The sequence below is a fragment of the Pyricularia pennisetigena genome, chromosome 5 (genome assembly GCF_004337985.1).
Source record: "Pyricularia pennisetigena strain Br36 chromosome 5, whole genome shotgun sequence".
Classification (NCBI taxonomy): domain Eukaryota; kingdom Fungi; phylum Ascomycota; class Sordariomycetes; order Magnaporthales; family Pyriculariaceae; genus Pyricularia; species Pyricularia pennisetigena.
In genome coordinates, this window is record NC_043743.1 from 574,397 (window position 1) to 595,718 (window position 21,322).

The following is a 21,322-nucleotide window of genomic DNA, read 5'->3' on the forward strand; positions in this document are numbered from 1 at the left end:
CCGATGCTGGTAGGTGGGATTCCATTCGTTCCTGTTTTCAAGGTCGGTGCCGTAGTTTACGCAGTGCTTGTGTTTTTTTTTTTTTGTCGTGCGCCCCACCGAGATACACCCTCCCTTACTCTGCCGGCGCATCAGCCCCGATTGATGGGGCGCGGGGCGGGTTGGAAAAACGTGGCTTGACCATTCAGGGCTGCTACCGTCGCTTCCGGGGCTGCAAGAGATCGTGCGATGCGACAAGTCTTTCCTTTTTCTTTTTTGTTTTCTTTTTGCTCAAGGCTACAGGGCCAAGTGATGTAGCCCACCTCGACTCGAAAGTGTGTAGTTTCATGTATGTTTCTATGTATGTGTATGTTTGCGTGCGCTACGCCCAGTAGTACACCGAGACTCGAAACTTGGAGGAACTTTTCTAGAATGACGGTTAGTGACACCCAAGCTCTCTGTGCTTCACCCCCAGCCTGGCATGGCTTTCGCTCAGTTACAGTCAGCAGTAATCTTGTACAGCTTGGTGGCATCTATCACCGCTGCCCACCTCCATACCGTGGAGGCTGACCTGACAGTCGAATCGCGATTTTATTCACTGTGTTCATGCAGTCCAAAATTTAAATACACTCAGCGATGCTGGTCTACGTACTATGTACTCTCCACATTCAATGATCATCAATACCGTACCGCAGTCACGGGGTTCCTTTTTCCCGCTCATTATGCTTTATAGTGGTTCCTCTTTCGAGCCGAGTGTAGAGGCAACCGGTCGGCAGGTACTTTTGCTTCGGCAAGCCATTGCCGGGTGGGGACTTGTTTTGTTTTGAGAGGGCATGACTTTTCGTAGTAAAAGCCAACGGTCGCGGGCATGCCCGACGCCACCACGACGACGACCACCCCGTGCACAGGCCAGGGTCTGAACTCTCGTCAACTTTTACCTTGTCAATAGTAAGGAGTATTATCAGGGCTTGTAGAAGTTGACCAGAAACGAAACAAACCCTATTAAGGCTAGTCGAGTTGGGAGACGAAAAAAAAAAAAAAAAAAAAAAAAAAAATCTTTCTTACCTGCAAAGCAGGGAGTCCCCGTTTGGTTGCACAGACATTGGAAAGTGGATCCCAACCGAGTCCACGGCGGTGGAGCGCGGTGACGGGCGCTTAGTCTCTATTAATAGCATCTCTTAACCGATCGCTGGAGAAAAAAAACGGACCCATCAATTTACTTGATACAACACCTTGTTCTTGTTTGCTCCCGAGAGACATGCAGGACCCTTTTTTTCGATTAAGCATCATCCATCTTGTCATTATATTGAAAAACTGTTCATCGAATATTCACCTCGCAGCCTGCCAAGAGCACTGAATCCTTGCAACTTGCTTCTTTTTTGACACCGAAGAATGTACTAAGAATGTAGGTAGGGTAGTATACCGGTATTGCTATTTCTATTTGCGTCTCTCCGGAGAAATGTCCGTTGGCTTGTCATGATTGTCGAGTCGGTCTGCAGCCTATCTGCTAGCCCACACAACGGCTGCATATATTCATGTGAGCACTAGACTAGTCGTCACCCATCCCTCAGCCTATCGTTTCTTGACAAGAGGGGTAATTCCTGCCACCGTTTGCCATAAGATTCGTCATTGCTGTATACCAAATCATCATTCTTTTGACCTTGTGATGTGTACAATGGTCTGCCCTCGCATGCTGTATTTAGAATTAACTCCCGAGAGAATAGACTAGACTAGTCTAATTGGACGGTAATGAACTAGCTCACTGTGGGTTACAGACGTTTGCTACTACTTGGACTAGCATAGTCAAGACAGTAGTGCCCTTGCATTAGCGGGGGAGAACAAAGTCACTAGCCAGCCTGGCCAGTTTCTTAATTTGTCTTTTTTGTTTTTTTCTTTAGCATTCCCCGGCGTCTAACACAATTGAACCAACCCACCTTTCGGCGCTTCCGTTGAAGGTTTCCGCCAACCCAACAATGATGATTTCTTCCAGAAAAACGCACGGAAGGTTTCAAGTCCGTGTGGCACAGGTCCAAAATGGGACGATCAACCTCACCTGCTTGAGCTTCCTGCATGCAAGGTACTGATGACCCAATAGAGAGAAGAGAAAAAGGAAAAAAAAAAAGAAAAGGAGGAACAATAACATTCACCACGCGAATTTCATGTTGTATAACCACACACCACCGGAAACAAAAGGCCCACCGTCGTCATAACCTTGGCTACAGCTGAAGTCGTCAACATGTATCCGGCACCCCTTTTAACACCTGCAGCGGGAGAAAGTAAGATTCATCGTAGATTCTTTTTTCGAAGTCGAAAATAGAAAATATCGAAGACTATTAAGATTATCCTCTCACAAAACTTCCTCTTTGGGATGCTGTAATGTTCCAAGGCCTCGTTTCCCACCATCACGGCGGAGGATTCCTCCCCTGTGCATACCGGCATGGATAACTCCTCAGGTACAGAAAAGGGTCCAGGCCATGTGCCGTGATTCTCAAACACCCTTTTCTCACGGCAGTTTTAATTTTCAAGTCAGCCTCCTTTCCTGATTGAGACATTCTCCTCGAGCAACAAACTCAATTACCCCCTCTATCGTGTAGAGCCAGCTGTTCTAGCCTAGGCGCCGATTAGTTTCTCTTGGCATCACTGTCTCTCGAGTATACTCAAGGTATATTGCAAGTAGCTTCTATGTATTTACTGATGCACTAATTTGTTTAGCTATGACAATAACCAAGTATGCGAAATTTCTGCAAACGCCCCCTAAGCTTACTTGTCGTTCTTCACTGTGCTGCTCGTCTATAGAATTGTCTGCGCCAGTGAGGCCTCAGCAGGCAGCTTACTATGCTCAGCAAAACCTTGTATAGTCTTGGGTGACCACCAAGGCAGCAAAACTGAAAATTAAAACTGCACTGGTTGAGTCTGATGGTGATTTAGACTAGTTTCCTTATTATTTCTTTTCTTTTTCTTTTTTTTTTTTCAATTATCTTGTAACTTCCCGCCCTGAAACGCCATGCAATCCCTCCAAAGTGGTATACCCATCTGTTCGTGATAAACAAAAACACAACAATAACGCAAATCGTAACGCCAGAACCCCACCAAAAGTAATGCCGTTGCCATTTCCCATGACCAGATGTCCCAAGTTTAGCGAAGCGCAAACTTAACCACGCCTGGTTCGCTTCTTCGCAGATCCTCCAGCTGCCTTGTCCCCGCCCGATTTTTTACCAAAGAGGCGGGCCTGTGTAGCCTGGAACGCCTCCTCCGAGGGCTCGCCGCCGTCCTCATCATCCTCTTCGTCCGCCGCGCGCTTCTTGCCCTTCTTCTTGCCCTTGGGCGCAGCGGCACCGTACTTTTCCGCCAGCCGGTCCAGGGCGTCCATGCGATCGGCCTGCCGGCCCCTGATCAGCGCCGCGAGCGCGTCCTCGCCGCCGGCATCCTTCTTCTTCTTCCCTTTACCTTTGCCCTCCCCGGCCGCACCCCCGCCACCAAACAACTTGCCATGCACCCCGAGCTCCTTGGCGTACTCCTCCGCCTCGGCCGCCTCGCCCTTGGCCTCCTTGGCCCTCTTGTCTCTCTTCTTCTTGCTCTCCTTGGTGTAGGCCCTAAACGCCTCGACGTCGCCCTTGGCGATGGCCTCGTCGATCCAGCCCCTGAACCGCTCGTCGTCCTCGAGGACGTTGCTGAGCATGACGGACTCGTAGACAACGTCGAGGTCGCCGCGTCCGGCCTCGTACGCGGCCAGGACGTCGTCGCGCTCCTCATCCGACTTCTTGTAGACCCTCGCAAACTTTTCAATCGCCTCGCCCGACACGGCGTCGGCGAACTGCGCCCGGTAGAAATCGCTCCAGTCGAAGCCGTCAGAGTCCACGATCGACTCGGACGTCGAGCCCGTCGCGTCGTACCGCGACCGCCGCGCCGGGTCCGACAGCACCGCGTACGCAAAGGCGATCTGCTGGAACTTTTCGTGCGCGGCGGCTTTTCGGTCATCGGGGACCTTGTCTGTTGCGAAAGGTGAGGTTTTGTCAGTTTGGTGAAGATGACTTTTTTGACGAAAGATATATGAGCAATGCGCTCAGATGTACGTCTTTGCGTAAGCCCTCAATATCCAGTTTCGTAATGCTTCACTTACCAGGGTGGTTCTTCAACGCGGCCTTTCTGTACGCAGCCTTGACCTGTTCTGGAGTGGCCGTTTTGTCCAGGGAGAGGACCTCGTAAGGATCGATGGTGGGTGGCTCCTCGCCCGTTGGCTCCTCGTATGAGTCCATGATGACTGACCGACCGATTGATAATGGTTTGTTTAGTTCGGTGGTGAAGTAAATGGCAGGATGAAGAGGGTAAGTGGAAGTATGACGCGCTTTCTGAGAGGTTGAGGTTTCGACGCGTTCCACTCAAGACAAGTCCGACGCCGGCGGGCCGGGAATGACCCACTGTAATTCATTGGCAACACCCCCACCACCGGCCGTCTACAGGTCCGTCATCCGCCCCGGGCTGACTTCATGTCGTCTCTATTTAACTACAAGAAATTCGGTGCCCTCAACACAGATCATCTCAGCATACGTGAAGTCGTACAAAGTGCCACAGAAAACAAAAGAAAAAAAAAAAAAAAAAAACATAATAAGCCAGCACAAACAATGACATCCCCCGACAGCCCCCCAGACCACAAAGCCCTCATGGCCCAAGCCCTCACCCTCGCCAGATCCTCCCCCTGCCTACCCACAAACTACCGCGTCGGCGCCCTGCTCGTCGACCCAACCCCTCCCACCACATCCTCGTCACCAGAATCCCCCGCAGCCCCCTCGCCGAAAATCCTGTCAACGGGCTACACGCTCGAGCTCCCAGGCAACACGCACGCGGAGCAGTGCTGCCTCGCCAAGGTCTCGTCCTCAGCAGGAGATGCGCAACCGCCCAGCACCGAGCTCCCAGACGACGGGCAGCTGCAGCGCCTGGATCTGCCCAGGGGCCGGCTGGCTCTGTACACGACCATGGAGCCGTGCGTGGAGCGCCTGAGCGGTAACCTGCCGTGCGTACAGCGCATCCTCGCCTACCGCGACTTCATCAGCGACGTCTACGTCGGCGTACTCGAGCCCGACACCTTTGTCAAGGGCAACTCGGGCCGCGCCGTGCTCGAGGCCTCGGGCATCAGGGTTCATCATGTCGTTGGCCTCGAGGACGAGATCCTCGCTGTCGCCACCGCCGGCCATGCTCGCCCTGCCGCCGAGCCGTAGCGAGGGCACGGCCGCACGACGAGGACTTCTTCGTGGACTGCCTCAGCAGCTGCACGTATGTTGCGTTTAGTGTAGTCGTACCCGAAAAAAGACCACATAACATCAATCTACTCACGGGCGCCAACCGTCCACGTAGGTGGCTTCTCTGAAAGTTTCAAGAAACTCGATTGGTTCCCTTTATTTTCAACCAGGTCACGGACGCTATACACGCGTCCATACACCTGTTTATCTCTCTCTCTCTATCTCTCTCGTCTATCAGCTCGCTCTCTAAAATATGGTATGCCGAATATGCCTCGCATGATGAAATGCAAGAAAAAATCACAGTAGCGATGCTCCCAGCTCCCGGGCAACAATTGCGTACCACGCTTATTGCACTTGCGCCTTTTGTTGAAAGGCCATTTTTACCCAACCATCCTTTAACGCTCCCAAAAAATTAAAATCCCCCAAATGCTTCAAATAACAAAAATGCCCCTGTAAATGGGTATAGTAGTTGAGACCAGAAAAAAAAAATGAAATGAAACCACAAAGTGAAAGTGAGACGCTGTTGAATGTACGTCCATACTTCTCACAGGAGACGGGAACCAAAAGGTCTCAGGACCCTCTTAGAACAGACCGTCAATCTCACCAGTCTCGGCATCAACGTCGACATTGAGATATCCAGGAGCCGTAGGCAGACCGGGAATAGTCTGAATGTCAGCAGCGAGAGCGTACCTGCAACAGAAACACGGAACCACGTTAGTAAACAGCTCTTCAAACCACCGACCAACCGTCATAGTATGTAAACCAGAGAAAACTCACAGGTAACCAGCTCCGGCCGCCATCCTAACATCCCTGATAGGTACCGTGAAGCCCGTGGGTGCACCCTTGAGCTCCGGGTCGTGCGACACCGAGTACTGAGTCTTGGCAATGCAAATCGGCAGGTTGCCGAATCCTTGGCGCGTGTAAGTCTCGACCTTCTTCTGGGCGAGCTCTGAGAACTCCACAGCGGCCGCGCCGTACATGTCCTTGGCAATCTTCTCAATACGCTCCTGGACGGTTCCTTCCAAGCTGTACAGAAGCTTAAAATCGGGCTTGGGAAGTTCGGAGGCTGCAATGACAGCCTGAGCGAGATCGATCGCTCCCTTGCCACCATGGGCCCAGTGATCAGAGAGCACAGCGTCGACGGCGCCTGCCGCTAGTGACTCTTCCCGCACGGCGGCGACCTCGGCGTCCGTGTCAGTCGCGAACTTGTTGATAGCCACGACTACAGGCACGCCGTACTGCTTTGCGTTCTCGATCTGCTTGCGCAGGTTCGTGCAGCCGGCCCTCAGCGTCTCAACATTTTCCTCCTTGTAGACAGGGCTGAGCGGGGCGCCAGGGGTGATCGGCGGTCCGCCGCCGTGGACCTTGATCGCGCGCACGGTGGCGACGATGACGACGACGTCGGGAACAAGACCTGAAGTGCGGCACTTGATGTTGAAGAAGCGTTCGCCTCCCATGGTGAAGTCGAAACCGGCTTCAGTTATGACAAAGCCAGTGTTGGCCGAGTGGTCCTCGTCAGGTTCGGTACCAGCCAGCTTGAGGGCGATCTTGTCGGCAATAATCGAGCTGTTACCAATGCTGATGTTGGCAAAGGGGCCGGCGTGGACAAAGACGGGGGTGCCCTCAAGGGTCTGCATCAGGTTGGGCTTGATGGCATCGCGCATCAATGCCGTCAAGGCTCCACCGGCACCGATGTCGTCGCATGTGATGGGGTCTCCGCTACGCGATGTGGCAACAACCATGCTGCCCAGGCGCTCCCGCATGTCTGCCAAGCTAGTGCTCAGCGCCAATATAGCCATACACTCGCTGGCCACCGAGATATCAAAGCCGGTTTCACGAGTCTGACCCTTCTCAGTAGGTGCAGTGCCAATGGTGATTCCACGCAGGTGACGGTCATTGACGTCCAACACACGCCTCCAGGTAATCGTGTCCGGGTCGATGTCCAGTCTCACGAAGCGGCTGATCTCTTCCTCTGTAAGCTCTGCCGGGTCGGTCTTTGTAATTCCAAGCTTCTTCAAGCGACGGAACATAATGGGAGCAAACTCTCTCTTTCCGTTCTTCATCGGAACCAGACGCTTGAAGAGGCTGGCGTCCTTGGAGGTGTTCTCGTGGAAAATTCGCGTATCAATGGCAGCAGCAAGAAGGTTGTTTGCGGCAGTAATGGCGTGGATGTCACCGGTGAGATGGAGGTTAAACTCGTCCATGGGAATGACCTGGCTGTAGCCACCACCGGCAGCACCACCCTTGATGCCGAAAGTCGGGCCTTGACTGGGTTGCCTGACGTTGGCAAAAGTTGAACGTCCCAAGTGACCACCAAGGGCCTGAGCGAGACCCATGGTCGTCGTCGACTTCCCTTCTCCCAACGGGGTAGGGGTGATACCAGTCACAACAACATAGCGACCGTCGCGACGATGCTTGAGGCGGTCGAGCAGACTGAGGTCAACTTTGGCCTTGTAGGCACCGTAAGGCTCCAGCTCAGAGGCGCCGATGCCAATCTCCTCAGCAACGCGGACAATCTGCTTGGGGACCTGTGCCCTGGAGATGGCAATGTCCGAGGGTACGGGGTCAAGCAGCTTGAGCGGCAACGGCACCATCTTACGGTTCTTCTGACGCTGCGTGTGCATGGTTGCCGAGTCGACAACGTTCTGTAGCAGCATGGCCACGGTCATGGGTCCGACGCCGCCGGGCACAGGCGTGATGTAAGATGCTACCTTAGAGGCAGATTCGTAGTCGACGTCACCAACAAGACGTTGGCCAGACTTCTTGGAGGCATCAGGAACGTAGTTTGTGCCGACGTCAATGACTATGGCGCCCGGCTTGAGCCACTCCCCCTTGACAAAGCCAGGCTTGCCGATGGCAGCAACAACAATGTCAGCAGCCTTCAGGTGGTCTTGGAGGCCAACGGTCCTGGAGTGGCAGACGGTGACGGTGGCATCGGCGTTCTTGAGCAGGTAGCTCACAGGACTGCCGACAATGTCACTACGACCAAGAACAACTGCATTCTTTCCCTTCAGGTCCACACCCGTCTCCTGGAGCAGGACCATGATGCCCTTGGGAGTGCATGGGATGAAGTAAGGGTGGCCGCCCTTCTTGGCCAGCTCGCCAATATTTGTCGCACCAAAGCCATCGACGTCCTTCTCGTCAGCCACAGCCGAAGTGATGGCGTACTCATCAAGATGCTTTGGCAATGGGAGCTGAACAAGGACGCCGTGAATCTTGGGGTCGTTGTTAATACGGTGCAACTGGTTGAGCAGCTCAGCCTCCGAGATGGTCTCGGGGTAGTGGAGCAGTTCACATTGAATTCCAGCCTAGGGAAAATGTTAGCAGGGTCGCGCATACCGCGGCAACAGAATGCGGGGTTCTCTACCTCTTCGGCGGCCTTGAGTTTCATGCGAACATAGGTGGCTGCAGACAAGGTAAGTGGGAGAGTGGTTAGTCATCCAGACATTGATCATGGTAGGTTTTGATCATGACATATGCTCCTCGTTTGGATCAGGAATCGGGGACAGTTCTTACCAGAATCAGATCTATCACCAACTAGTAGCCAAGTCAGAGTGTTAGTTACATTACATGCAAGCCAAAAAAAATAAGGTCCAGATAAGAACAAAGAGGAAAAGAAAAAAAAAAAGCTAAGTTACCTTGAATAATGTTAAGACACGGCTTATAGTGGGGGTTCACGGCCTGCTTCTCATCGATTTCGGCGTGAAGCCTCTCCCTTATTTTCTTGGCAATAGCCATTCCGTCAATCTTGATGGCGGCCATCTCGCTGCTGGGTTTCGAACTGCTAGTCGCAAAGTCCCTCTGCTGCGAAAGATGCCTTCTGGAACTAGAACCAGTCCTTGGCAGGTGTAGGTGATGGCGAGAGACCAGAGGATTTTGTGGCCCTCGAAGGGTGGCACGTGGATCTGGGGAACAGGTTAAGATGGGCAGGCGGTATCGGCCAGGGTGGGTAGCCGCGGTGGCAGCTGCAGGTTCTGTCTGGAGTCTTATCGCAGATGAGTCGTTGGACGATGACTGCAGATTAAGCGTGTGGCGCGCAGCAGCAAGGCCAGGAATAGAAGAAAACCTTGCCAAACTCGTGCTCCTCGAGCTGGGATGCAAACTCGTGGTACGGGAACACCTGCGCATGGTTGAAGCTAGTCTAAGTTTTCCATCGGCTATCATTTTTGCGGGTTAAGAATGAGTCTGGGCAAGTTTGCCGCCTGATTCTTTTTTAATTTGTTGTCGACAGCGGTCGCTTGTTGTCCGATGGACGCCCGATGGCGTTTCTCTTTTTTTCTTTTCTCTTGAATGATGATATGACAAACAAAATTGTGACTCAAACAGTGGAGCGTATTGATAGAAGGGACTTCACCAGGATATCCCTTTGCGATACGATACTAGTGAATAAAATAAAAAACTAAGAAAAAGTATGCAGTCTATAATGGTGAATGCCAAAGAGACTCTTAAGCTCTGCTAGTCTGATATGCTATCAAGAGTCTTAGAAATCCGAGCCAAGCGACAGTCCTTTTTCTACATGTTGATGGGGGCGCGACCATTCTCTCTTTAAAGCCCAGGACACTACATGGAGCCACAATGTCGCGATTCAAGATCGCAACATCACGCCGGTTCCAGTCAATTGATATGTCGACTGTAACATCGTTTGAAACTTTGCAATTTTCTGTTCGCACTCCAACTGGGCAAAGTCCCCACCGCGCGTCCGTCGGGTTTGCGGTGTGTCGAAACATTGCCAAGCAAGGAAAGATAATGAGCCAAACATCGATATTTCACTGCGAGCTTGACCCTGTTGTCAGGTTGGTTGCTGCACGTCTGCAGACTGTCATATGTCGTAAAGATGCAGGTTTAGCCTAACCAAGTGTTTCCAGCTTGTCATTCATTGACGGTCGCACAGGGAATTGGTAGCAGTGCACTGTAACGAGTAGGGTTCTCAAGTTCCGGTGGGGCAGTTGAATAGTTAGTTGCCTTTGCCTAAGATTTGGGTCTGTATGAATATCGTTTCGGTCATGGTGCTGCAGGTTCGAAACGTACCTCGTCTGCCAGGTACTCAAATGCCAGCCGCCTGAGGCTTGCCAGGTACGGTGCCCAAAGGCGGTGACTCAAAAATTGCTGACTGGTCCCTAAGCGCACAAGTGAGGGGCGCGGAGCTGTCAGTGTCATTTTTGGGCCAAAAGTTGCCCCTCCCAAAACCTCCAAGTGACATAGCAGCAAAAAAAACATGCAGCGCACAACACAATCGCCCTTATCAAAAAATTGTTCCACATCCCGCGAACAAGGGCCAGACCAACACCACCAACCATCGCGATTACTATTTTACGATTCAACGCCAAACGACTGAACCTCCACCTTGCCGTTGACCATTCGCGATACCCCAGACTCTTGATCTCAACTGCAACAATCAAGAGACCTCAAACAAAACCAGCCACGATGAGACCCATCCTTCTTTCGGGCCACGAAAGGGCCCTGACCCAAGTCAAGTGCGCATCCTCCATCTAGGCCCCATCGCACCACATCACATGATGCTGCCCATCTACGTGCCGTGCTATGCATACCATGGGCGCGTCCCATCGTCTCCCATCCTTCAACCTACCCATCATGCTGACCATCTCGTGCGCGTCATCCACAGATTCAACCCCGATGGCGACCTCATCTTCTCGGTAGCCAAGGACCAGCACATCTGCGTCTGGTTCGCACACAATGGCGAGCGCCTGGGTACCTACCACGGCCACCAGGGTGCCATCTGGACCGTCGACTGCGATCCGACCAGCACCATAATCGCCACTGGTTCCGCCGACAACACCATCAAGCTGTGGGAGATCAAGACGGGCCGCTGCCTCCACACCTGGGAGTTCCCTACCGCCGTCAAGAGGGTTGAGTTCAGCCCCGACGGCACCAGGCTGCTCGGTGTCACCGAGAAGCGCATGGGTCACCTCGGCACCATTGTCGTCCTCGACATCAAGCTTGACGTCAACGCAGAGCAGAACCCCGAGAGGGCCATGACCATCGTCTGTGATGAGAGCAAGGCCACTGTTGCTGGATGGAGCTATCTTGCCAAGTACATCATTGCCGGTCACGAGGACGGCTCAGTCTCGCAATACGACGCCAAGGTGAGTTTTCGGTGCTTTCGATGGAAACAGGGTGCTTTTTATGCCTTATGAGACCCCCGATATCTCTAGTCGCTGGCAGCTGGGCAAAGAAATCCTCTTAGGAAAGTTCTAACCATCGCAAAACACAAACAGAACGGAGACCAACTTCACTCAGTTCAGATCCATGACATGGGCTGTGAGATCAGGGACCTTCAGTGGTCGCAGGATCGCACGTACTTCATCACGGCCTCCAAGGACAAGACTGCTAAGCTCGTCACTGCCCGGGACCTCGAGGTTCTCAAGACCTACGCCGCGGATACACCGCTGAACAGCGCCGTCATCACTCCCAAGAAGGACTATGTCATCCTCGGTGGTGGTCAGGCCGCTATGGACGTTACCACCACCTCGGCTCGCCAGGGCAAGTTCGAGGCTAGGTTCTACCACAAGATCTTTGAGGACGAGATCGGGCGCGTCAGGGGTCACTTCGGTCCTTTGGTAAGATTGCTCTTCACTTACTTTGAACAAGAACGAAAATAACTGTGGCACACGGTTTGTAACAAGAATTTGTTACTGATATGAAATCCTCCTCGCAAATAGAACTACGTCGCTGCCGAGCCAAACGGCAAGGGTTACGCCTCTGGTGGTGAGGACGGTTACGTCCGCGTACACCAGTTCGACAAGGGTTATTATGACTTTATGTACGAGGTTGAAAGGGAAAGGAAGAACAAGCTGGAGCAGGCACAGCAATAAGCCACCAGAGAACAAGAAAGAATATCAACGAATTTTTTTTTTCTATCTTGGTTTTTTTGATTTCCGCAATGGTTTTATAACGGAAGGCAAAAAAAGGCGCCTGGAGTGGGCGGTCCAGCTCGCAGTTTGTTTTTTTATTTCTTTTTATTTTCTTTACGGTTTTGGTCATTACTACTTGTTTTTGTTCATTTTTTTTTGGTTCATAACTTTGTTCACCTAAGGGGGCATCACACAGCGTTTTCTTGGTAAATATTTTCCTTTTTTCTTTCTTCTTTTCTAGCTGGGAGGGCAAACGAAGGGGAAAGACAAGGGCTTTTAATCAACTGGCGTTTTTCATGACCACAAAGAAAAAGAAAGAGAAAAAAAAAGAGGCCAAAAAAGTTGCATTACTCACAAAAAATCAGTCGGGAAAAAGGTTCGGTAGTGCTTAGCGGCAATCACGATGATGGTATGCTTCACAAAAGAAAAGAAAAACGAGATTTCCTCCAGCTCTCTGTCTTTTACTACCCCCAAAGGTCTACACGCACATGTGCCCATTATACTATCGTATTTCTCGCACAATCAATGGATACCTAGTATCCTTTCTCCTCCCAAGGACGTCGTGTCCTTTTCATCTTGTCCCCAAAGTCGGAGCGAAAACCAGCAAAGTACACAAAAGTTGGAAAAAGTTGAAAAAGAACTACCTACACCTGGACCAAGCTTGTCTATGTCGTCAAAACCCCCGAAAACGCCGCATATCTCTTTTTTTGTTTTGTGATGCCCATCAAAGAGTTCCAAATAGATACGTAAAAGGATACGAGTAATTACTGAAGAAAACGCAAATATATCGGCGTAGTTTATTTCTTCTTGCCCTTGGCCTTGCTTTTGGCCGAAGGCGCAGGGGATGTGTTGGAGTTGACGCTTGATGCCCTTGACGGAGCTGCCGAGTTGGTTTTGCTTGCTGTGGTTGACTTGACATTGTCCAGTGTCTTGTTCTGTGATTCAAGCCACGTTAGCACATATTCCCTCGGGGGCCTGCAACATATTTGCAAAGAGTACGTACCTTAACCCCGTTCTTGGCCTTCTTCTTAGGAGGTGCCATTCCCAGGATACTGTCCTCGTCGTTCTCCTCGTCGTCAACATCACGCTTGGCACGGCCATTCGCGGTTCCGTTGGCGCCCTTGGTCGTGTTCATGTCGTCAAACTCCTTAACAATGGTAGTGAGCAGAGTGGTCGCGCGACGGCTAAGCTCGGTTGGGGTGCGGCTCAAAAAGAACCAGTCAAAGCGGAACAGTGGGCTATCGCGGATCTCGTCCCGTATGGTCTCAAAGATGCCGTCGGAGTCGATGCCATGTTTGTCCAGTTGAACAAGCAGGAATCGATCCTCTTCTTCGGTGTACACCTTTTTATTGGTTGTCGACACCGAGTAGTTGATCTTGAGCTGCTGCAACGGTACACGGTACTGCGACATCTTCTTGCGCAGCATCTTGCGTTGATGCTCAATCTTGCGCAGCTTCTCTTCGCCATCCTCGATCGTCTTGATGTATTTGTGATAATCGGCAATTTCGGTGTAGCGCTGCCAAAAGACCTTGGAGTAGGCCTTGATTTCTGCAGCCGTCTTGCCCGCCACTTCGGTAGCGATGCCCTCAAAATCGTTCCGCCCAAACTTGTGGCAACCATTGACGAACTGCTGGAAGTCCCTGCGGTTCCATTCCGAAAATCCTTGTTCCGAAAGCTCCTGTTTCCGCTGCTGTTCCTCCTCGGTGAGTGGCGTGGCGTTGTCAATTTCTTGCTGATCAAGAGCCTGCTCAGCCTCCCGGTCCGAGAGGGTAGCATCATCGCCGTCGGGCAGAGGCACCTTGTAGCCGATCTCCTTGCGGTAGAATGCAGTCTCTCGATCCTGCAGGTCGCGGAGCTCTGGTGGGAAGAACTGATAATCTTGGATGTGGACCTGCTTCGGAGGACGAGGGGCTTTGGGCTTGACCTCTTTAGGCTGCCCTGTGTGGCCGTAGATAGCCTGGCGGTAATACTTATCTACTGAGTAGGTCTGCTCCTTGCGCTCTCGCTTGGCTGGATTGATCCAGTTGGCCCCTATATCCTTGCTCTTGTTCACCAGGGCGAAGTTCTCGCCATTCCAGTCGTAGGCAGACTCGGACGAGAACTTCTGCAGGTCATCGATACCGAGCTTCTCGTAACGAGCGTTCAGCTCGCGGGTGCGGCTTTCGCCGGAAGCAAGCATGGCTTCAATGTCGTCATCTTGAATATCATCGGCAGACTTGACCACATCGCCGTCTGAATCCTTGTTGAAAACGTTGGCCGCACCGTGCTGAATCATCGACAGCAGCTCGTCTTTGTTCGCCGCTGCTTTGGCAGCAACTTGAGCTCTGCCTTGTTGGATAACCAACCTATCCAGATGCAGCTTTTGCGCAGCACGCTCCAAGACCTTTTCTTCGATGGTGTTGTCCACCAGGAATCGATATACGTAGACTTGCTTCGTTTGACCGATACGGTGAGCTCGATCCATAGCTTGCAAGTCGGCCTGGGGATTCCAATCGCTGTCGAACAGAATGACAATATCTGCAGTAGTCAGGTTGATTCCCAAACCACCGGCACGAGTAGTGAGAAGGAAGACAAACTTGTCCGAGCCGGGCTTGTTGTACTCGTCGATGGCAGCAATTCGGTCCTCGTGGGCGGTACCTCCATCGATACGGCTATACTTGTACTCTCTGAAAACACAGTAGTCCTCCAATATGTCTAACACACGGCTCATTTGGGAGAAGATGAGTACACGGCTTCCTTGAGCCTGTAGACGCTTCAACAGCTTGTCCAGAACCACCATTTTACCCGAGTTGTAGATCAGGTGCTCATCGGTGGTATACGGCGGGCCAGGCTCAGCACCCTCGAACAGGTAGGGATGGTTGCAGCACTTCCGCAGCTGCATGACGATATTGAGAAGCCTAGTCTTGGACTCGCGCTTGCCATTGGCGCCGTTGACTGCGTCAATGTCCTTCTCTAAAATCTTTTGGTACCATGTGCGTTGCATCTCGGTCATCTTGAGATACAGGTTGACTTCCTTCTTGGGCAACAGGCTCTTCTCCACATCGGCCTTGACGCGACGCAGTAGGAAAGGTCGCAGGACACGGTGTAGTTGCTGAACCACTGTGTCCGAGTCTTGCCCTTCACCCGAGAACCACTGGTCGAAGGCCTCGGAGTCTCCAAACACATCAGGTAGAAGAAAGTTGAGCAAAGCCCAAAGCTCGTGGATGTTGTTCTGCAGCGGGGTACCAGTGATCAGAAGACGGTTACGCGAGTTGAATAGCCTGATGACCTGAGCCAATGAAGACTCTTCGTTCTTGATGCGATGCGCTTCGTCAATTATGATGTACTCCCAGGCGAACTTCTTCAGGTGGCTCTTCTCGCGGAGGATCATCTCGTAACTGGTGATGCAGACGTCAAAACTCTCGTCGACAAGACGGTCGGCAATCAAGGCTGCACGCTCATCCTTAGCTCCCTGCAAAACAAGCACATTGACTTCGGGCGTCCACTTTTCAAACTCGCGCTTCCAGTTGTCTAGAGTGGACTTGGGTACTATGACCAGGTGAGGGCCCGTAATGCCCATAATGTGCCGGAGATATCCCAGAAACGATATGGTTTGTAGCGTCTTGCCGAGACCCATCTCGTCGGCCAGAATACCCGAAATACCATTTTCGTGTAGTGAAATTAGCCAGTTAAGACCGGCAATCTGGTAGTCTCGCATGGTGCCCTGGATAAAGGGTGGGGACTCTCGAAAGACGGTTTCGGCCGACCCTCCATGCTTCTCGTCCTTGAGCAGCTCTGCGTCTTCCTCGGCTTCTGTCCGGCGAACTCTACCGCTGGACGCGCCACCTTGGCGACTGGCTCCTTTCTTTGCCTTGGTTGCTTCCTGGTTTTGCGCATCGATCTTCTCCATGATGTTGCGGATGTTGGGATCGGGGTTGGTCTCGATGAAGTGACGGAAAAGGTCCGTCAGACCCAAGAGATACCGGAACCGGCGCAGAGTATCATCCTCCTGTCAAAGCAGATGCTGTCAGTCAGCCACTGCGCATCCGAAGAGCTGTGCACATAGTCGAGACAAGGCTTGCGGCATACCTTTGACTCGCCAAGGCGGTCATGTTTCCTGCCAAATATACTCCTGCGAAGCTGGTTTGCTTCTGTGCGACGCTTGCGACCGTCTACCGTCAAGTCTCCAGCGACGCTACTTGCTGTTGTGTTTGGGTTGGTGTCTGAATCTGTATAGTCGGGGGTCTCGTCCACTTCCTATAATCGTCCATTCGTTGCGAATCCGTCAGTAGCATGCTCCTGTCGACTGCCGAGCTTGGTTTGTAAACAGATGGTTTGCGCTCACCATTGCATCGCCCCCGCGTGTTGCGCTCTCAGGCGCGGCGTCCACCATTGACGCGTCGGTATCGGCGGCGCTGGCCCGCGAGGCTCGAGGCATTGTGTTGATATTTGATTTCCCCAGTAAGTACCATTCACTTACACGCGCCTGGGACGCGCCTTTTCGCTCCTGTCAATGGCTTTGGAAATCCTGAGATGTCTGATTTCTTGTTGTACGACACCCTGATTTTATCTTTGTAGAGCACTGTCGTGTAGGAACGGGAACTGTTGCTGCGAATGTCGAAAAGCGGGATGGGGGGAGAAAGTTCGCAAGACGTGAAGTAGAGCAAGGTGAGGTACCCAAAATTCCACCTTACGCGTCCCAATCCGGTTTAGCGCGGCACGAAAGAGAAGAGGGAGGTATCACGTGAGCGCGACGCGATTTCTCATGCAAGCATTTTATCGCAGCAAAGCTCCCAGACACCAGTGAAATTCAGAACAATCAAGGGTCTGCCGTTACTTTGCCAGAAACATTTACTTTTTTCACCGTTGAGTTATCCGCCACAGCTCTCCCTCGCCCCCTCTGACTTCAGGATGAATTGAACATTCGGATTGTGTTATGCCCTCTTCTTTGCTTGATGTGGATACAATCGAGTGACTACAGTACAAGTAGACCGGTACTCAGGGATGCCTGTCTAGGTAGATACCCGAGCTTGCCAAGCATGTAAATAATATTGAGAACGGTTTCGTACCACTTTTTAGCTAATGATGCTAGATGGTTTATCCCTGATCTTCATCAAAACAGCCAGCCTCAACTCAAGTGGCTGACGGCACAGAAAAGACGAATAGTAGCCTAGTCTGGTAGCCAGTAGTTGCAAAGCGTGGGGAACACACCAACCGTTGGCAGATACCGAGTAGGTATGGATCAAGCAACGACATCAATGCTACATACTGTAAGGTCCCGCATAGATAGCTAATATAGAAATAGCCGCATCAAATTCCCCATGAATGATACTACAAGACCCTTTGCGCATTTTTACAAGGGACCAAGGACAAGTAACCGTCAAATACCCCGAAAAACTTGATCATTTCATATATAATTACCTACCCTGGACTGAATGAACAACGGCTTCGACCCTGACCAACTACGCTTGGCCTAAACAGCTAAGCGTGATCCACCTGCCTAACCCATGTCCACAGGAGTCAGTCATGTGCATTGGCAATCGACATCATCCACCTGGTCGGCCGTCAGCTCCTTGAACGGAATGTTGCTTTTTCCATTGCCTTCGTTTGAACCTCTCCATCTTGCCCAATTCTCTCAAACCCGACACCTACAGAGACTATCAGAGCAGCGACATCATTCATCACCATCTGTCTTGATTGCTCTGTAAATCTTTCTGTCTATCTCCCAGCACCCTTCTCGTCGACTCGGACCCGTCGTCTTCGACTCGCTTCTGTCTGCCCAGACCTACGTCGACCCGTGCTCCACTGTGGACCTTCTGCAAAGGCGGTAGAAAAAACCGACCTTATCACCACCCAACGTACCCCTCCCAGCTACAGCTGCAACGTACGCTGAATGACAAAGACCAGGTCTGCACTGTGAAAACAACTTGAGGAGATCGCAGTCTCTCACCGGACTGTTTATTCGCTTGTGTATTAAGCTCCCCGAGATAAAGGAGCAACAAAAAGAAAGAAAAAGTAAACAACACACCACTTCAATCAAACGATCGAATGGACGGCCCGACGCAGTCCAACAAAAACATGAGCTCAGAACCGGCCGAGCAGCTCCTCGACGCCTTCAAGGCCGCCGCTCTCTCGGTAACGAGGCTATACAAGACTTCGACCGCCGCCAACGCCAAGGCCCGGTCTGACGGTTACCAGGACTGCCTCGATGACCTGCTTGCATTCCTTGACAAGGAGAGCATCGGCCTCGGCGACGGCGAGGGTTGGAAGATCCGTCAGTGGGCTACGGAGAGGCTGGAGGGAGGCGGTAGTGAGAATGGCGGCAGCGGAGCCCAGCAGTCAATGGAGAGCGAGGACGACGCCGACAAGGCCGATTCAGCCTCGTCGCCCGAGATGCAGCGTTCCACCGTTTTGACGCCGACTTTCGCCCCTACGGTGACTCCCGTGGTCACGAGGACGGATTCTGCGCCACCTGCTACGACGAACTCGATAGCACTACCACCGAGGACAACAACATCGACACCTGTGGCATCGGAACCCACTCCTTCGTACTCGACAACGCTGCCCACGCAAGACACGTTTACGTTCCAATCGACCGTTCCCTACCCGCAGGAACCAAACCTTAATATCGAATCACTGGACTTATCCGATGCCCGGACCCACGATGGCAGCGGTCAGCCACCAATCTTTCCCCCGCAACAGCAAACATCAGTAATTTCGCCGGCGCTGGCCGCCTCGAGGACGTCGAGAGGTCGGCACGGTAGCAGCACCACTAGGCCAGGAGGCAGGAGTCGACTGGGCAAAGGAGCCGGCCAGAAGCGGAGGATCGGCGACGACCTGGCAGACATCTTTAATATTGGAAGTCTGGGGTACAACGGCAAGGATTTTTTCGGCGGCTCAAAGAGGAGTAGGCTCAACTAAAGCCTGCTAGGGGGTATGGGTGGAAGCACCTAATAAGGGAAAGGGTAAAGGGAAACATATACGGGGACTGATGACATATATCATGTTACGGCGCTACTTGCACGACGGGAAAGCATTCTCGCTTGTCAAATTTGGGAGGAGTCGGGGCCGGGTCTGGCGCATATCATGGGGAGTTTTTATCGAGGTCTTTGTAACTTTTTTCCTCTCTTTACTTTTTCTTTCATGGGATGGGCTTGGGCATTGATATACAGCGGGCAGCCCTCTATTTTTTTCGAGTTCTGGCTTTTGGTGGTTTTTTTCTTTCTTTTTTTTCCCCCCTTTATTATGATGTCCGAACGGCTTAGGGATTAACGAATCAACTGGGGGGGATGCAGTCAGAAACCGTCTGCCTTCTCCCCAAAGCGGACCAACTATGCTTTGTTTCCTTTGTTTGAATATCTTGGGAGAGGGGCATAGACGATGGACTTTCCCTAAGACCACTATACCAATAGCATAGGGACAACAAACCACGCAGGCATTGTCCACGACATGCCTGTAAGTTGGATCCATGTTTGCTTTGACAAAGACAATGCCTTGTCGTGATTTGACTTTTCTTTTGTAAGTGTTAAGCTGATAACTTTTTTGAAAACGAGTCAGTAGGCTGCTCACAGAGACTCGCACGACAACTGCTCCATCTCGCCATGGCTGACAGCATGCCGGCTTTATCTACAGCTCAGGGGCGGTGTTTCGACGGCGGGTTTCTTGATTTGTGACTTTCAGTATATAGAATGAGAAGGATGGATGGTAAAATGAAACATTGACGAAGGCTGGTGATAAGTTACTTGGGAAATAAGCATAACCCCGAGTACGTAGGTTTCTGCTTATTGTCTGCAACTACACTAAATGCTTGGCTAACACATATCTCTGTCTCTCTAGAAACCCGGAATATGCAAAGTCTTGATAATATATGTGGTATTGCGTTCTCTACCGAGCAGCACTGTTCATACATGAATTCTATGTTGTTTTGGAACGCAGATGCAACATAGTTGGGAAGACTGATATCCCAGTTCTCTAGTCTCTAATATACAGGCTCACGACAACTACATCTGCTCAAGCCTCGTTTAACACACAGAGGCTGATCTCGATATAGACATTGTTGACAAAGCGCAAGACATCTCGCACACTTGATCTGAACATGATGATTTTCTTTGGCGAAAGACCAAAATGGGAATGTGGTAAAATTAAAAAAAAATTAAACTTGTCTATGCTTGCAACCAACCATTCCAAGAGTCAAACAATGTGGCAAAGCATCAACATCTCGTGTTTGTGACCACATTCGGCCCGGGCCTCGTCCACATTTGATACCCGACCCTCCCCGAGACATCGAGAAGAAATCATGTTTTGCCCAGAGGCCAGCGTGCAATCAGCCAATCACCCCTCTGAGGATTCGACGCGTAGCACTAACAACTAAACCTGAAACCCACCACCGCAGTCCTAGATATCTATCTGATCGACGAGCAAAGTCTTTCGGCACCCGAATGATTTATTAATCTTGCTACGCCACAGACAGCCACAAAAGGTGGTTGAGTCTTGGCCTTGTATGAGAGATCAAAAAGGCCAAAGATGATTGCACCAACAGCTGGCTATACTCCCCTCTTCCTTTACGCTCGATAAGGATATACACTCTCTTTTCGCTAAAGACTTGACCATCATCTTGGGTTCTCTTACCGGCATAATTGATACCGAGGAACTCTCCATCGGAGATCACCAGGTCAGTCTACGATTCTTGGCACCCGCCGGGCCCAAGCAATCGTAGTTGTCATAATATATTCCCACATACGTAGTATTTTGTCTTTTCTTCGTTAATGGCCAGTAGGGCAAGCCGTAATTTGCAATTTTACCAGCTTTGCCGTTTGAAATCTTATCTCAGTTCTGCGCGAACGCAGCCACAACGATTTCTTGCAAAAAAAAAAAAAAAAAAAAAGAGAAGAGATTTATGAAACATCACGAGAAATAAAAAAAAAGAGGGAAAGTCATGCGCGCCACAACATGCCAATACGGGAGTTTACACCCTCACCACACTGGCTGTCCTGGTAAGTAAGTACCTGCAATGGGCTAGAAGGTGGACTGCAAATACACCAACTGCGTCTTTATATTCCACCCGACTGTTTGTTCTGCAACGGCTTAGAAGATGGCGTCCGATCATCTTTTCTGGTGGTAATGAATCGGTCAGATTTCAGCCTGGATCGTCTTCCCCCCCGGGGATAACTACAAAGATTGATGGAAAGAACAAGGCAGTTACATCAGTGCCGTTTTAGGTCCTTGTCTACTACGGAGTAATTCGTCATCACGGTC

At 51.4% G+C, this 21,322-nt stretch overlaps 7 protein-coding genes across 7 annotated transcripts; 3 read left to right on the forward strand and 4 right to left on the reverse strand.

Annotated features, from left to right (window-relative positions):
* Positions 1 to 3,130: 3,130 nt before the first annotated feature.
* PpBr36_08123 (uncharacterized protein) lies at positions 3,131 to 4,235 on the reverse strand (the record flags this gene model as incomplete). The annotated part of the gene is made up of 2 exons (XM_029895255.1): positions 3,131 to 3,969; positions 4,100 to 4,235. 2 exons carry the CDS (start codon positions 4,233 to 4,235, stop codon positions 3,131 to 3,133), a joined length of 975 nt encoding a protein of 324 aa, XP_029747518.1.
* A 366-nt stretch (positions 4,236 to 4,601) lies between these two features.
* On the forward strand, positions 4,602 to 5,195 carry PpBr36_08124 (uncharacterized protein; the record flags this gene model as incomplete). The annotated part of the gene is made up of 1 exon (XM_029895256.1): positions 4,602 to 5,195. One exon carries the CDS (start codon positions 4,602 to 4,604, stop codon positions 5,193 to 5,195), a length of 594 nt encoding a protein of 197 aa, XP_029747513.1.
* Positions 4,854 to 5,171, reverse strand: PpBr36_08125 (uncharacterized protein; the record flags this gene model as incomplete). The annotated part of the gene is made up of 1 exon (XM_029895257.1): positions 4,854 to 5,171. One exon carries the CDS (start codon positions 5,169 to 5,171, stop codon positions 4,854 to 4,856), a length of 318 nt encoding a protein of 105 aa, XP_029747512.1.
* A 602-nt stretch (positions 5,196 to 5,797) lies between the features above and the next one.
* Positions 5,798 to 9,344, reverse strand: PpBr36_08126 (uncharacterized protein; the record flags this gene model as incomplete). The annotated part of the gene is made up of 5 exons (XM_029895258.1): positions 5,798 to 5,906; positions 5,994 to 8,524; positions 8,584 to 8,621; positions 8,733 to 8,753; positions 8,855 to 9,344. The coding sequence occupies 5 exons, from the start codon at positions 9,342 to 9,344 to the stop codon at positions 5,798 to 5,800; spliced, it is 3,189 nt and encodes a 1,062-aa protein (XP_029747515.1).
* A 1,296-nt stretch (positions 9,345 to 10,640) lies between these two features.
* On the forward strand, positions 10,641 to 12,049 carry PpBr36_08127 (uncharacterized protein; the record flags this gene model as incomplete). The annotated part of the gene is made up of 4 exons (XM_029895259.1): positions 10,641 to 10,690; positions 10,840 to 11,320; positions 11,453 to 11,794; positions 11,897 to 12,049. The coding sequence occupies 4 exons, from the start codon at positions 10,641 to 10,643 to the stop codon at positions 12,047 to 12,049; spliced, it is 1,026 nt and encodes a 341-aa protein (XP_029747514.1).
* Positions 12,050 to 12,885: 836 nt separating this feature from the next.
* On the reverse strand, positions 12,886 to 16,505 carry PpBr36_08128 (uncharacterized protein; the record flags this gene model as incomplete). The annotated part of the gene is made up of 4 exons (XM_029895260.1): positions 12,886 to 13,023; positions 13,092 to 16,076; positions 16,157 to 16,324; positions 16,413 to 16,505. The coding sequence occupies 4 exons, from the start codon at positions 16,503 to 16,505 to the stop codon at positions 12,886 to 12,888; spliced, it is 3,384 nt and encodes a 1,127-aa protein (XP_029747511.1).
* A 1,610-nt stretch (positions 16,506 to 18,115) lies between these two features.
* PpBr36_08129 (uncharacterized protein) lies at positions 18,116 to 18,988 on the forward strand (the record flags this gene model as incomplete). The annotated part of the gene is made up of 1 exon (XM_029895261.1): positions 18,116 to 18,988. One exon carries the CDS (start codon positions 18,116 to 18,118, stop codon positions 18,986 to 18,988), a length of 873 nt encoding a protein of 290 aa, XP_029747510.1.
* Between the last annotated feature and the right edge of the window lie 2,334 nt (positions 18,989 to 21,322).